General features: G+C 43.5%; 1 protein-coding gene across 1 annotated transcript; it reads left to right on the top strand.

Moving 5' to 3' along the window:
• The first annotated feature begins 11,741 nt into the window (after positions 1-11,741).
• On the top strand, positions 11,742-13,724 carry mos (v-mos Moloney murine sarcoma viral oncogene homolog). Its single transcript, XM_056363990.1, has one exon. It carries the CDS (start codon positions 11,839-11,841, stop codon positions 12,943-12,945), a length of 1,107 nt encoding a protein of 368 aa, XP_056219965.1. The 5' UTR covers positions 11,742-11,838; the 3' UTR covers positions 12,946-13,724.
• Positions 13,725-14,681: the final 957 nt, after the last annotated feature.

Raw genomic sequence — 14,681 nt, 5'->3', positions numbered from 1 at the left:
TTTTCACCTGGGTCAGGTAATCCATCACAGTGATCCTGTGTGTCTGTCAGTGACATCATCACTCTGCGATGTTCACTGAGCTGGATCACACCACCTGGTTTCAGGTCTAGGAAAGCAACAGTTTCCCTGAAGCTGAAAAACTGTGATCAGTAAAAACTGATCAGTAATCAATAGACTGAAACATGTGAACGTGGCTCTGGTCCTTTTGATCGACCCATGAAACAGAAGCTCCTCCACATTGTTACAGACAGACAAGGTACTGAGAAGGAACTACAGAGCAGCAGTATTACAGTTTATATTCTGGTGTCATCTCCGTTCTCACAGTGAGGACGTTTCCATGGAAACTGAAGGGGTCTTTGACTTTTCTTATTTACCCCCTAGCCCCAAACCACAGTCCACCAGACACGTCACAGCAGACTGGTCAGGTATCTGACTCCACCAAAGACATCGTCACGTCAACAGGCACCGGTCTGTACGGTGGCCCTGAAGCTCAAAACACTGAGGCTGAAAGAAACCGACACAAACAGCTTCATCAGGAAGTGTTTCCAGGGGACACTAAAAAGTGATGGACCAGGCTGGTGTTCAATGCTTTTAACTTCAAACGTCACAAAGCTTTGAACAAGTGCCTGGTCCATCACTTTTGTGAGTATCTGCAGCTCTTGAGTCAAACTGACGAAGCTGTTTGTGTTCTGCCTGTTTTCATGTGTTTTATTATAAGTTATATAAGTGTTAACTGTAGTTCCACCATGAAACACAAACACACACATCAGACAGTCAGTCAGTCAGACAGTCAGTCATCAATCAGTCAGTCAGACAGTCATTGGTCAATCAGTGAATCAGTCAGTCATCAGTCAGTCAATGAGTCAATCAGTCATCAGTCAGACAGTCATCAATCAGTCAGTCAGACATCAGTCAGTCAGATAGTCAGTCAGTCATTCATCAGTCAGACAATCAGTCATCAGACAGTCAGTCAGTCATCAATCAGTCAGTCAGTCAGTCAGATAGTCATCAGTCAGTCATCAGACAGTCAGTCATCAGTCGGTCAGTAGGTCAGTCAGTCAGATAGTCATCAGTCAGTCAGTCAGATAGTCAGTCAGTCATTCATCAGTCAGACAATCAGTCATCAGACAGTCAGTCAGTCATCAATCAGTCAGTCAGTCAGTCAGATAGTCATCAGTCAGTCATCAGTCAGTCATCAGACAGTCAGTCATCAGTCGGTCAGTAGGTCAGTCAGTCAGATAGTCATCAGTCAGTCAGTCAGATAGTCATCAGTCAGTCATCAGATAGTCATCAGTCAGTCATCAGTCAGTCATCAGACAGTCAGTCATCAGTCGGTCAGTAGGTCAGTCAGTCAGATAGTCATCAGTCAGTCAGTCAGATAGTCATCAGTCAGTCAGTCAGTCAGACAATCAGTCAGTCAATCAGACAATCAGTCATCAGACAGTCAGTCATCTGACAGTCAGTCAGTCAGTCAGATAGTAGTCAGATAGTCATCAGTCAGTCATCAGTCAGTCAGTCAGTCAGACAGTCATCAGTCAGCCATCAGACAGTAAGTCAGTCAGATAGTCATTAGTCAGTCAGACAATCAGTCAGTCAGTCATCAATCAGTCAGTCAGTCAATCAGTCATCAGACAGTCAGTCATCAATCAGTCAGTCAGATAGTCATCAGTCAGTCATCAGACAGTCAGTCAGTCAGATAGTCATCAGTCAGACAGTCATCAGTCAGCCATCAGACAGTAAGTCAGTCAGATAGTCATTAGTCAGTCTGTCATCAGTCAGTCAGTCATCAGTCAGACAGTCATCAGTCAGCCATCAGACAGTCAGTCAGTCAGATAGTCAGTCAGTCAGTCATCATCAGTCAGTCAGTCATCAGTCAGATAGTCATCAGTCAGTCAGTCAGTCAGATAGTCAGTCAGATAGTCATCAGTCAGTCATCAGTCAGATAGTCATCAGTCAGTCATCAGACAGTCAGTCAGTCAGATAGTCATCAGTCAGTCATCAGTCAGTCATCAGTCAGACAGTCATCAGTCAGCCATCAGACAGTAAGTCAGTCAGATAGTCATTAGTCAGTCTGTCATCAGTCAGTCATCAGTCAGACAGTCATCAATCAGCCATCAGACAGTAAGTCAGTCAGATAGTCATTAGTCAGTCTGTCATCAGTCAGTCAGTCATCAGTCAGACAGTCATCAGTCAGCCATCAGACAGTCAGTCAGTCAGATAGTCAGTCAGATAGTCATCAGTCAGTCATCAGTCAGTCAGTCAATCAGTCATCAGACAGTCAGTCATCAATCAGTCAGTCAGATAGTCATCAGTCAGTCATCAGACAGTCAGTCAGTCAGATAGTCATCAGTCAGACAGTCATCAGTCAGCCATCAGACAGTAAGTCAGTCAGATAGTCATTAGTCAGTCTGTCATCAGTCAGTCAGTCATCAGTCAGACAGTCATCAGTCAGCCATCAGACAGTCAGTCAGTCAGATAGTCAGTCAGATAGTCATCAGTCAGTCAGTCATCAGTCAGATAGTCATCAGTCAGTCAGTCAGTCAGATAGTCAGTCAGATAGTCATCAGTCAGTCATCAGTCAGATAGTCATCAGTCAGTCATCAGACAGTCAGTCAGTCAGATAGTCATCAGTCAGTCATCAGTCAGTCATCAGTCAGACAGTCATCAGTCAGCCATCAGACAGTAAGTCAGTCAGATAGTCATTAGTCAGTCTGTCATCAGTCAGTCATCAGTCAGACAGTCATCAATCAGCCATCAGACAGTAAGTCAGTCAGATAGTCATTAGTCAGTCTGTCATCAGTCAGTCAGTCATCAGTCAGACAGTCATCAGTCAGCCATCAGACAGTCAGTCAGTCAGATAGTCAGTCAGATAGTCATCAGTCAGTCATCAGTCAGTCAGTCAATCAGTCATCAGACAGTCAGTCATCAATCAGTCAGTCAGATAGTCATCAGTCAGTCATCAGACAGTCAGTCAGTCAGATAGTCAGTCAGATAGTCATCAGTCAGTCAGTCATCAGTCAGACAGTCATCAGTCAGCCATCAGACAGTAAGTCAGTCAGATAGTCATTAGTCAGTCTGTCATCAGTCAGTCAGTCAGTAAGTCGTCAGTCAGTCAACCTCTCCAGAGTCCAGACTGAGTGTCACAGCTGAGCTGTTCCTCTCCTTCAGCTTGTTTCCTGTTTTTCGTTTAAATAATTATCAAAGACACAAAGTCAGCTCCTCGTTAAGGACGATCGAAGTTATTAATCCAAAAACTGGTGATGACACATGAAGTATCTGTAGTGAAACAGCCAACACAGACTAGAAGAGGTTAAACTGCCTTGTTTGTGAACGTTTGGCTGAAACTAAAATCTTAATGAGAAAGATCCATAAAGTTAATTTTACATGATGAGAGTTTATATCTGTACCTGCTGTGTTTAATGTGTCAGAGGAGGAGGAACCATAAATATGTAGATTAGGGAGGTGGGCAGGGGGCGGAGTCTAATACTGAAGCAAGAGCCTCCATAGACTAATTTTCACTGGACCCCCCCCCCCCAAAGTATATCATGAATAAAACATAAACTATTTAAGATGATGAATCCAATTTAAACATTTAAATTTTCCAGTAGATCTATAGAAACATATTAAAGATGTGTTGTTCAACAAACCTTCTCCACACTCTGTATCTGTGATATAGAATATTAATATAAAACATGCCAACACTGTGGAGCTGTATGAAGTCAGTCTGTTTCTGGTCTTTTAGCCAGAAGAACAGGAAGTGACACAAACACAACTATGTGTGCAGCTCCACACAGTGATTCTAAGTGTTATTATAAATCATAAATCATTTCTGATCTAGTGCAGATGGAGAACATTCACTACATTCTGCCTCGACTAAAACTCAACACACACACCCAGAAATAAAACACATATCCTGCTGTTCACAATCAGTTCAGGAGTTAAATCAAACGTCCACAGTCTCAAATTCACAGCTCACGTCATCCTGAAGGTTGTAACTGATCTGAGTCTGTGACAGGAACTTTCTGTCACATGTGTAGAGAGATCCGGTGTAGTGGCTCTTTGATAACAGTAATGAAACAGCTGGAAAATGATATTTACAATATGTTGTCACTCAGAGTTTTGACTCATTAAACCTCCAGTAAATAAGATAAAAAGGAACATCAAAATCAAATCTTCAGCTGGTCTATAGAGATCGAAGTGTTTCTGTGTGAGAGAACGAGCTGACAACATGTCATGTGACATCATATAACAGCATTTAGCTGACAGCTGACCCCCCCGGTTTAAAGACAAATAAATCCATTAGGTCAAACCATCTTAGACTTAATCCTATTCAAAGCTTTAAAGGACTTCATCATCATCATCACCTCAGTTACATGTTGATGGAGAGAGTGTCACTCACTGACAGATCACATGAACATGTTCTCCAGCTGCTGCTGCTACAGTAGAACTGTACCTGCCCATGTGGGTGTTTGGTTGTTCTGCCTCTGAGACTCTAACACATGAGGGGTGGAAACTTCAGCTGTATGAACATGAGCTGTGTCCACACAGGATGACACACAGCAGTCAGTGCAGGAAGAGATCTGTATGTTGAACCTGTGGACGTCTGGTCTGACATAGAAACAGGAGTTCACCTTCTGTCACAGACCTTTTAATGTTAATCGACAACCTGAACCTGAATCTGATTCTAACCTGAATCTGAACCTGAATCTGAATCTAAACCTGAATCTGATTCTAAACCTGAATTTTAACCTGAATCTGAATCTGATTCTAAACCTGAATCTAAACCTGAACATTTTGCTGGACTGTTTGATGTCATCAGTTTTGTCTGGTGATAAATTACATGTAAAAACACTTAACATCATTACAAACAGTTGAGATTTTGCTCAGTGGAAACAGCTGACTGTGTTGTGTGGAGACTCTATTAACAGAGTTAGTAGAAAAACATGCTGCTGTTGAAAGTCTTTGAAGCTCTAAGCTCCACAAAGAGAACAGTATTTAGTGATGGGGGTAGAAGTCTCGAGACCTGGGAGAACGAAACCAAAGCTACCCACATGGGTAGACACCACTGGAGGGAAGAGAACGTTTTATGATTTAGGTGAACTACACCTTTAGTTCTAAAAACACAAAACAGAGATTGAATTTAAAAAAAAAAAAAGGACATTATAGCTGTGTCTCAGTTCAGGGGCCACATCCTTCAGAAGACGTGGTCCATGAAGATGTGGTCCTTCGCAGGCTGAACCGAACTGGCAGTCTGGTCCACGGAGGATTTCCAGAGCTGTTCCTGTTCTTATTACATCATGAAGCGCAGCTCCTGTTGCCTAGCAACCTTGACAACATATACATTTTCTTTATAAAAACTTCTTGTTTTAAGGTCCTTGGTTTTAACAGTTGAACCTTTATCTGTTAAACTGAGCTGAAACACAATACTGACATTTAAAAGAGGCTATCTGTCATGTGTGTTGTTTGTTGACATATTATTTTCTTTACCGACGCACAATGAATCTTGGGATATTTTGGACCGAGAAGGATCCACCTGTTGGAGCCTTTGTTGCCCAGGAAATGAAGGACATATTTGAAGGAGCCTTTGAAATGGGAGACTAGTCGCTGTGACACAGTTGGTCTTTGAATGCATCCTCAGAAGGATGAGACCCTGAACTGGGACACAGCTTCTGTGTTGGTGTGAACATATTATTCTTATTTCAATTCTGAAGGTGGTATTATGATCATTTTCTGAAGTTAGTCCGAACTTCCACATTAAACTATCAGAGCTTCTGAAGCTTCTGTTAGCTGACTGAATGAGGGTGAAGCTGGAGTTGTGTTAGCGTAGCTACTAGCTTCACCACACGACAGTCACTGCTAATGAAACAGGTTTGTTCAGGAGCTGCAGCCTTCAGTGCCTCAAACACACACCTCACCTCTTTCAACATGAAGTCATCAGTGTGACAGTCTCATTCACATCACACATCAGCTGTTTGCTGTCAGTTCAAATCACTGTGAGAAATACAGAAGGGCTTTTATTTTGAAAATGGCAGAAATAACAGCTGTTGAAACAGATGCACATCACATATATTTTATACCTTGTTTTCCACAGGTTAACATCCTGTAAGACCAGCTTTAGATTCTGTTTCTGTACATTTACTCTGAATGTGGAAGACGTGTTTAAACGAGCAGATACATGTTTATGAAGTGGAAAGGTTCAGCTAACAGAATCAAACAGTAAACTACAGTTAGCACTGATGCATTGCTTTGTCATTAGCAACTGCCATTACCTCTATTGACTGTATTTAGATTTTCTACCAGCTGTAGTGTTGCATTGAAGATTATCTACAGCTGCTGTTGCTCATTACCTGTTGCTTAGTCTGAGGTCACCCTACTTTGTGACGTCAGCTCTGCACACATCACTGCTCACGCACAGTTTCTAAAACCTGAGATCACAAACATTTAAGTCTGTTGTGTAGATCATGGAGAAACATGGAGAACACAGAGGCTCCGTTTTCAGTCCTGTTCCAGTTCCTGTGTTTGTTGTTAACCATGGGCTAATGACTGGAGTCTCCTTTCTTATACAGTTAGCATCGTGCTAACAATCGTGCTAGCTAGATTAGCGGGGCTGGGCATCGGCTGAGACGTGTGTAGCACATACAATGTGTTAAATCAAACTTGTGATTAAAATGGAGGGAAAGCTCTCACCTGTTGTAGTGAGGTGCTGGTTCAAAGGTGTACATCAACAGAGAAGCTGAACAAACTGCTCCTTCAGCTCATGTCTTGTTTCATTTCGGCGCCATGTTAATAGGTCAGAGCGACTCACTGCCTGCGTGACACACGTCACGCTGCGTCGCGGCTGCGTCACGTAACCGTCTCCTGTTTTTCACGTATAACGTGTTTCCCAGCAAAAACAGACAGAGAAAACACCATATCAGCACCATCACATGAAGGTGAAAGCTTCACCTTCACTGTAGTCTCTGTAGCTGTGTCCCAGTTCAGGAGCCGCAGCTTTCACAGGACCGAACTGAAATTAGATGGTCCGGCCTACGGAGGATTTACGGTCTGCGTCACCAGCTGTTCCCGCCATTACCGTTGCATCACAAAGCGCGGCTCCTGTTGCTAAACCTCGACATGTACCTTTTATTCACAAAACCGTTTTGTTTTCAGTCTCTTGTTCGGTTGTCCCGTTAACTGTTGAACTGAGCTGAAACACAATACTGACATTTAACAGTGTGATCCTCAGACTCTCTGTCGGTGTTGTTCGCTTGCATTACGGGTGCGCAGTGAATCTTGGGTTATGTTGGACCAAGATGGATCCACCAGTTGGAGCCTTGGTTGTCCAGGAAAAGAAGGACACATCTGAAGGAGTCTGATATGGGACAGTCTGGTCGCTGTGATGCAGCCAGTCTTCAGACACATCCTCTGAAGGATGAGACCCTGAACTGAGACACAGCTTATGTCCAGTCTGAATCTGAATATGACACAGACATGGAAAAATATAAATATTTCTAACCATTGTAGCAGCTGCATGTGGAGCCTGTGTTAGTCTTCCTGTTGTTAACCAGCTATTCATTTTAATGCTCCAGTCTTTCGCATGGATGTGATCTGTTAAGGCTGCGGTAGTAAACAAGTACATGATGAGGTCCAGTTCCTGTCATTGGTTTATCACAGTGACGAGTCTTAATACCAGATACGGATGATTTGTTGCCCCACCAGTGGGTCACAGCCCACAGGTTGAGAACCACTGACCTTTAGTTAGTTAAAACAAATATTTAAGTAGAATAACTAGGTTTACAAGATATTGTTTTATCATATTGACACGTTTCAGTCGACACCCAGCTCTACAACAACATGAAGGATGAAAGGTCACAGAGGTCGTGTCAGCTCACGTTCCACACAGCAAAGATTTCACACTTCATCTACATGTTCCACAGACACTAGAAATGTGAACGTCGCAGGTTTCAAAAACCACCACAGCAGTTAGCAGACGGTGCATCGTAGTTACATGAGATGTTTGATGCATATTTAACCTGATAGTGTTATCATTTACCTCACACACTCATGTTGTTCTTGTGCTCCGGGATGTAAAAATAACCATCAACTACACGTGTTCAGTTCCCCTGTCTGTCTCCTGAACGACGGGACGTGATGAGACGTGATGAGACGATGTCTTTGTGTGAAATGTAGAGTTGAATGTTTCAAAGCATTTATGAACTTTGTATCTTGTGAAGGTTTGTTGTCTTAGCAAACCTCTCTCTCTCTGTCTCTCTCTCTCTCATATATATATATATATATATATATATATATATATATAGATATACATACATACACACACACAAACACACACAAAACAAAAACACATGGACACACACACACACAAACACACATATATAGACACAGCAGACACATACATGTATGTATATATATGTATATATATATAGTAATAATAGCACTTTTTGTAAATTGAATGCCTTCATTTCCTACAATACTTTTGTTTAAAACCTTTATTACAGTATAGATTATATATTTAGCTCTTTCAGAGAACAATAACATGTAAATACAATATAAATGTTTATTTTTACAGGTACAATTTTGACAGTGTTTTCCTATCAAAGTGTCATTTTTGCTTTACTTGCACAAGTGTTCTGTGTGTCTCACTGAGGGGCCTTTTATCAGACCTGTAAACAGATGTTTAAACAGATGTTTACAGGAGGAGACTGAGAGCACAGACATGAAGCTTCAATGGACAGTTCTATAGCACTTAATGACGACATCTTGTCATGGGTTGTTCCATTATTAAGACAAACCAGACACATGTTCATTAACTCCCACAGTGATTGTGTCCTCTTCAGTCGACCTTTGACCTCAGTGTGACATGATGATAAAATATTACTTGATTTCTTGGTGGTTTCTGTCTGAGAGCTGTTGCATGGACACAGAGTGTACAGTCAGTTTCATCTGAACGTATGACGACTGTGGACCGTGACAGAACCCAGAGAGTTCAAACAACAAACTGTGGATCAAAAAAGAAACTCTTAACATTGGACATGTAGATCCAGATTCTACAGAAGAGGATTAGGGCCACTGTGAAAACACTTGTTTTTAGAATTCAGACTTTTCTTAGAAAGATTTTGAGTTTAAAGTCATGATTTTTAAAAACATAATTTTTGTCACATGTGGCCCCGACCCTGTTCCGTCAGATCCAGAGTCTGGGGTCACATCAAGTCCATCATTATAAACCTGTCCCGGACTGAGACCGAGTGTGTCCCAGAGAGGAAGGAGAAGCTCTTCGGTGAGAGGCACAGACCTTCAGCAAATCACGTCAAACCTTTTTTATAAGCTTCATTGGTACCAGTGAACTTTATTGAATGTGTATGTAAGAAACACTGCAATACTGCAATATATTTTGGTATTGGATCAAGCTGCTAACATCCTTCTAAAGCTCCTGAAGGTGCTACAGACCTCTTTTCTAGTTTTGAAATGTATCATTTGTACAAACAAAGCATCCAGTTTAGCTGAACAGTTGGCATGTGTGTGCCTGGTTGTACTATATAGCTACATATATTTTATTGTACTGTGACTTTTGTAGTCTTTTAACAGACTTGCCTGTACTGCCCCCCCCCCCCCCCCCCCACCTGTGTGTTTTGATATGTGGACACTGAGTCGTGGTGGGAGGTCTCTCTCTGTAGAGGCGAAGACATCGGTGCTGATGCCGAGGAACGCGACTCGGTGCATCGCCATGGAAACGAGCTGAGGAAGTTCAGAGACGAACTGCATTCCAGCCATGTTGGTTTTGTTATCCGCTGCATTTCAATAATGCCATCCTGTGACAATGATGGACTCATTGATAACTCTCAATATTTTACTTCAAATCTATTTTACAAACTACTGTTGTATTTTTATAAATATAGGCAAAGTATTTCACATAAACATATATATAAGTAAATATATATGTATATGTTTATAGGTTGTGTAAAATAAAAATTAATGCTGCAGCTTTTATCCGTTGTTTTTTAAACATTGACATCATCCAAAGAGGCAGATTATTTATTGTCTGGCAGAGTAACCTGATCTGATTTACATACCTTTGCTGCTATGAGAGAGAAGAGCTGCAGTCGTCAACTCCAGTGTTTTTACACAATGTAATGAAAGTTTAATAAACATAAGAGAAGGATCCAACAGCTGTCTGCTCCTTCATTACACTGTGTCACGTGTCTTTACATTCACATCCTCACCCTCGTCACTGACACACACTCACAATATATACTCTACAAATATAACCAGGAATAAATAAGTACATTTAGAATTTGTAAATACAGAAGAATAAGAAAAATGCTTTTATCTATTCCATTGCAAATAGGTGCAAAAATATTTTTCTTATTCATTTATATTTCTTTATATTTCCACATTTATCTTTCTTTTCCAGATTAATTCTTTGTTATGGTTCTGCTATGACTCTAGAGTCCAAGGCCCCTTTACATAAAGCTGATGAAGCCTGAAGGAGCAACAGACTCTAGAGATGCCACTGTACAACTGAAGGTCCTAACAGATCAATACAGTTAAATCAGTGTTTGTTGTTGTTTCTCCTCAGGCTTCACTCAGCACAAGGTAACATGACCAATCATCATCATCATCATCATCTTCTTCATCTTGTCACTATTTTGACATTTTTTCAAAAGATGAACATATTTCAAAAGGTAAACATTTTCAAAAACAACATGTGACATTATCAAAGATCACAGCATGAGGGCGGAGCAGGAAGGTTGTAACTTCTTTGACATTTCTGTTTGAATCCAGTTTGTTCAAATCAAATACAAACTAGTTTCATGTGTGTGTTATTAAAACACGTGTGAGCGTCAGTGTCACACACACGGAGAGAGACGTGACATCAGCTCATTGTCCTGCTGTGACACACTGAGGTGACGTGTGACATTCACATGATATTTAAAGATTTTATTCAACACTGACTTTTTAACAGTGTGTGTGTGTGTGTGTGTGTGTGTGTGTTGTTACATCTAACCCGCCTAGCAGCAACACATTAGCAGTGAGAAGTAGCATGAACCACATGTACAGACTCACAGTAAAGATGATTAGAGTGTGAGCAGCTGACACACAAATAAATACAGTAAAAAACTTTCTTACCTCAACTTGAGTCTGTCACATGATGCTGCTTTCTCACAGGTGTGTTCAGGACTAACCTGAGCAGGTACATCAGGTGATTTAACTTACTCCTGATTGAAGGAACCGGAGGTGTTACAGCTGACCTGGTCTCCTCTAATATACACATGACTGATACATGAGCAGAGATAAATGTCTTTACTGAGGTGGACTGGGGGGGGGGGGTGTGTTAGTGTTAGTGTCAGAGGACAAATAACTCAGAGATGAGACGATGAACCAACCAGCACATGATCAATAAGTTTGTCTGATCAATAAGTCTGATCAATAACTGTCCATGTGCAGTTTTCTCAGCCAGGTGAATAGAGTTACAGTGAGTAACTGGTTGTTAAAGACTCCTCCTCATCCTCATGTTAAACCTGCCTCACTGAGCGGGAAGCAGCTGATTGGCTGAGGGCGGGAGTTACTTTTTAACACACAAATATTATTGTTCTTCACAAAGCAGAGAGAGGCTCAGATTACCCATCGTCCCCTGCGGCAGATAGAGTAAACCGTGTTGAACCAACGGGGTGAACCCGCTGAACCCAAACAGAGAACAGTTCATCCTCCACACCAGCAGGCGGCGGTGTGTGTGTGTGGTGTGTGTGTGTGTGTGTGTGTGTGTGTGTGTGTGTGTGTGTGTGTGTGTGTGTGTGTGTGTGTTGAAAAGCTCTGCTCTTCGTTCAGTCTCCACCATGCACGATGCCTTCCCCGATCCCTGTGACCCGCCTGCTGCCCAGAGACCTCTACCCCTCCCTGGACATCGGGACGTGCAGCAGCCCGCTGACCAAACACCCGCACGGCTCCACCCTGCAGGTCCCTGCTCAGCGGCTCCACGGCAGGGTGGGCAGCCGGCTCTGGTCCTCCGTCATCCTGTGGAAGGAGCTGCGGTCCGTGCAGCCGGTGGGCTCCGGCGGGTTCGGCTCCGTGTACCGGGCAGAGTACCTCGGGGAGACCGTGGCGCTGAAGCGGGTGAAGAAGTGCACGAAGAACCAGCTGGCTTCCCGCCAGAGCTTCTGGGCCGAGCTGAACGCGGCGCACCTGAGACACCAGAACATCGTGCGCGTCATCGCGGCCACCACCTGCGTGCCCGCGGACCGTGGAGATGAGAGCAGCATCGGGACGATCCTGATGGAGTTCGTCGGGACCCGAGACCTGCAGCAGATCATCTACGGCGGCGCGGAGCAGCTGGGGGGGGACCGGTGGTTCAGGTACTCCACCGACATCCTCCGCGGGCTCCGGTTCCTTCACTCCCACGGCGTCGTTCACCTGGACATTAAACCGGCCAACGTGCTCGTGTCCGCTCAGGACGTCTGCAAGATCGTGGACTTCGGTTGTTCTGTGAAACTGGACCGCGGGTCTGAGCCGAGCGCCATCAGCCCCCACTTGAGCCACGTCGGCGGCACGTACACGCACCGAGCCCCGGAGCTGCTGAAGGGCGAGGGGGTGTCTCCTAAAGCGGACATCTTCTCCTTCGGGATCACGGTGTGGCAGCTGATCACCAGGGACCAGCCCTACACCGGAGACCGGCAGCACGTGCTTTACGCCGTGGTGGCGCACAACCTGCGGCCGTCGGTCCAGGAACACCCGTGGTTCGGGTCGGAGCAGGGCCGGCTGTGCAGGACTCTGCTGAGCCGGTGCTGGAGCGGAGAGGCCCGCTGCAGACCCAGCGCCAAGGAGCTGCTGCCTCAACTGGAGCAGCTGAGGCCGAGACTTGAATCAGTGCAGCCGGGGAACACGCACCGGCAGCCGGACATGTTGCATCTTCTAGTCGGTACATCAGCTGCTCAGGACGGAGCAGAGGACTGAGGTCTCCGGGTCTGTTACCCTGGTCACACTGAGGAGGACGGAGCAGGGGCAGCTCACCTCAATTTATTTTTAATAATTCTGGAAAAAAAAGTCTAAAGTTTAATCAGAGTTCAATTCACCTTTTTTTTCTGAATGATTAAAAAATAAATGTTGTGTCCATAACCCTGATCCATATGTTGATCAGAATGAGCCTCAGCAGAGTGAAACTGGATGAACATTTAAGGGCTGTTTGGTTTTATATTCACACAGTGAACAGTCTGTTAAACCTGTTGCAGTGTGTGTGACAGTGTGTGTGTGGCAGTGTGTGAGACAGTGTGTGTGACAGTGTGTGTGACAGTGTGTGTGACAGTGTGTGTGACAGTGTGTGTGGCAGTGTGTGTGGCAGTGTGTGTGACAGTGTGTGTGAGACAGTGTGTGTGACAGTGTGTGTGTGACAGTGTGTGTGACAGTGTGTGTGACAGTGTGTGTTGCAGTGTGTGTGTGACAGTGTGTGTGACAGTCTCTGCAGCTGTTTTATCACTGTCTTTAAAATGTCTGTCGTTGAGTCTCGTCACTGCTTCAGGTCAAATCCTCTTTATTCTCAGTTTTACTTTAAAGTTTTACCGTCATGGAAACAGAGTGGATCGTTCCTGTAGGAGACAGTGTCACTGTGAAAGCTCTGACTCTGTTTTAACCTCGTGTTTCTTAAATTATAAACTCCAAATGTGAAACGTTTTATTTTCCATAATGATTGTAAAATGAGATTTAAGTGTTTTCATTAAAATTATTTTTATACTACACGTGTTCGTCCTCACATTGTGTCTGCAAGAACAGGCTTCATGCATATTCAACAGTTTGTTTGTTTGTTTGTTTGTTTGACCTCACCAGTAAACACTTGATTTAAATGTTTACTGGTGAGTTTGTGTCCTCCATCTTTGTTGTGGCATCGACCTGCTGGTCACCTGACTGACCTGATCTGACACCTGTCTGAACATGGAGGGCCACCATGACACGTCAGGGTCTGGAGGCCTGTTATTGGCTGGTTTAGTGCCTGAGGGAGGGAACATGACACTCAGTGATCACTTTATTAGGAACACCTCAGTAACACTGGACAGTTCTTCATGGACCCACCAGGTGAGACTGCTTTGTGTGGACATGATCATCACACCAACCTCCTGAGCTCCAAGTCTCTGAGTCACATGACTCTTCATTAACTGAAGCTCTTCACCTGGATCTGCTGCTGCCTCATGATTGGTTGATTGGATAATTGCATGAATAAGCAGGTGTACCGGTGTTCCTAATAAAGGCACACACACACACACACACTGCAGCAGAGGTCGCTGCTGCTGTAAGAATGAGAGCATGAGAAGATTTGATGGACATGGAGACCAAAACACCTTAAGTTTTCTACTTAAATCTCACACTTAAGGTTTAATTTCTCCCTAGCTCAGGGAGTTACTTAAGGGTGTCGCACAGAATCTCTTAAAAGTTAAGGTATTTACAGCAGCAAAAGACATTTTACAGCAGTAAAATTCTGCTGTTTCCATGGAGACAGTCGATTTGCTGCCATTAGCACTTGTGACACCTGTGATCTCATCCTGTTGATTTAACAGGAACTTCACCAGGTGAACTTTAGTCACTAAGGTCTTTTGTTTAACAATTTAACTGACTTGAAGTGATTCCTGAAGTTTAAGACTAAGATAAGGGAAAACCTGAAATACTTCAGTGAACATTTTAAGGAAACCTTCAGGAGACTT

This window comes from Seriola aureovittata, chromosome 20 (genome assembly GCF_021018895.1).
Source record: "Seriola aureovittata isolate HTS-2021-v1 ecotype China chromosome 20, ASM2101889v1, whole genome shotgun sequence".
NCBI lineage: Eukaryota > Metazoa > Chordata > Actinopteri > Carangiformes > Carangidae > Seriola > Seriola aureovittata.
Note: the sequence above shows the minus strand (reverse complement) of the source record. Positions and strands in the feature narration are given on the sequence as shown.

Bases quoted from the DNA above. Each gene is read 5' to 3' on its own strand.
- mos (XM_056363990.1), top strand. From the start codon at position 11,839: ATGCCTTCCCCGATCCCTGTGACCCGCCTGCTGCCCAGAGACCTCTAC.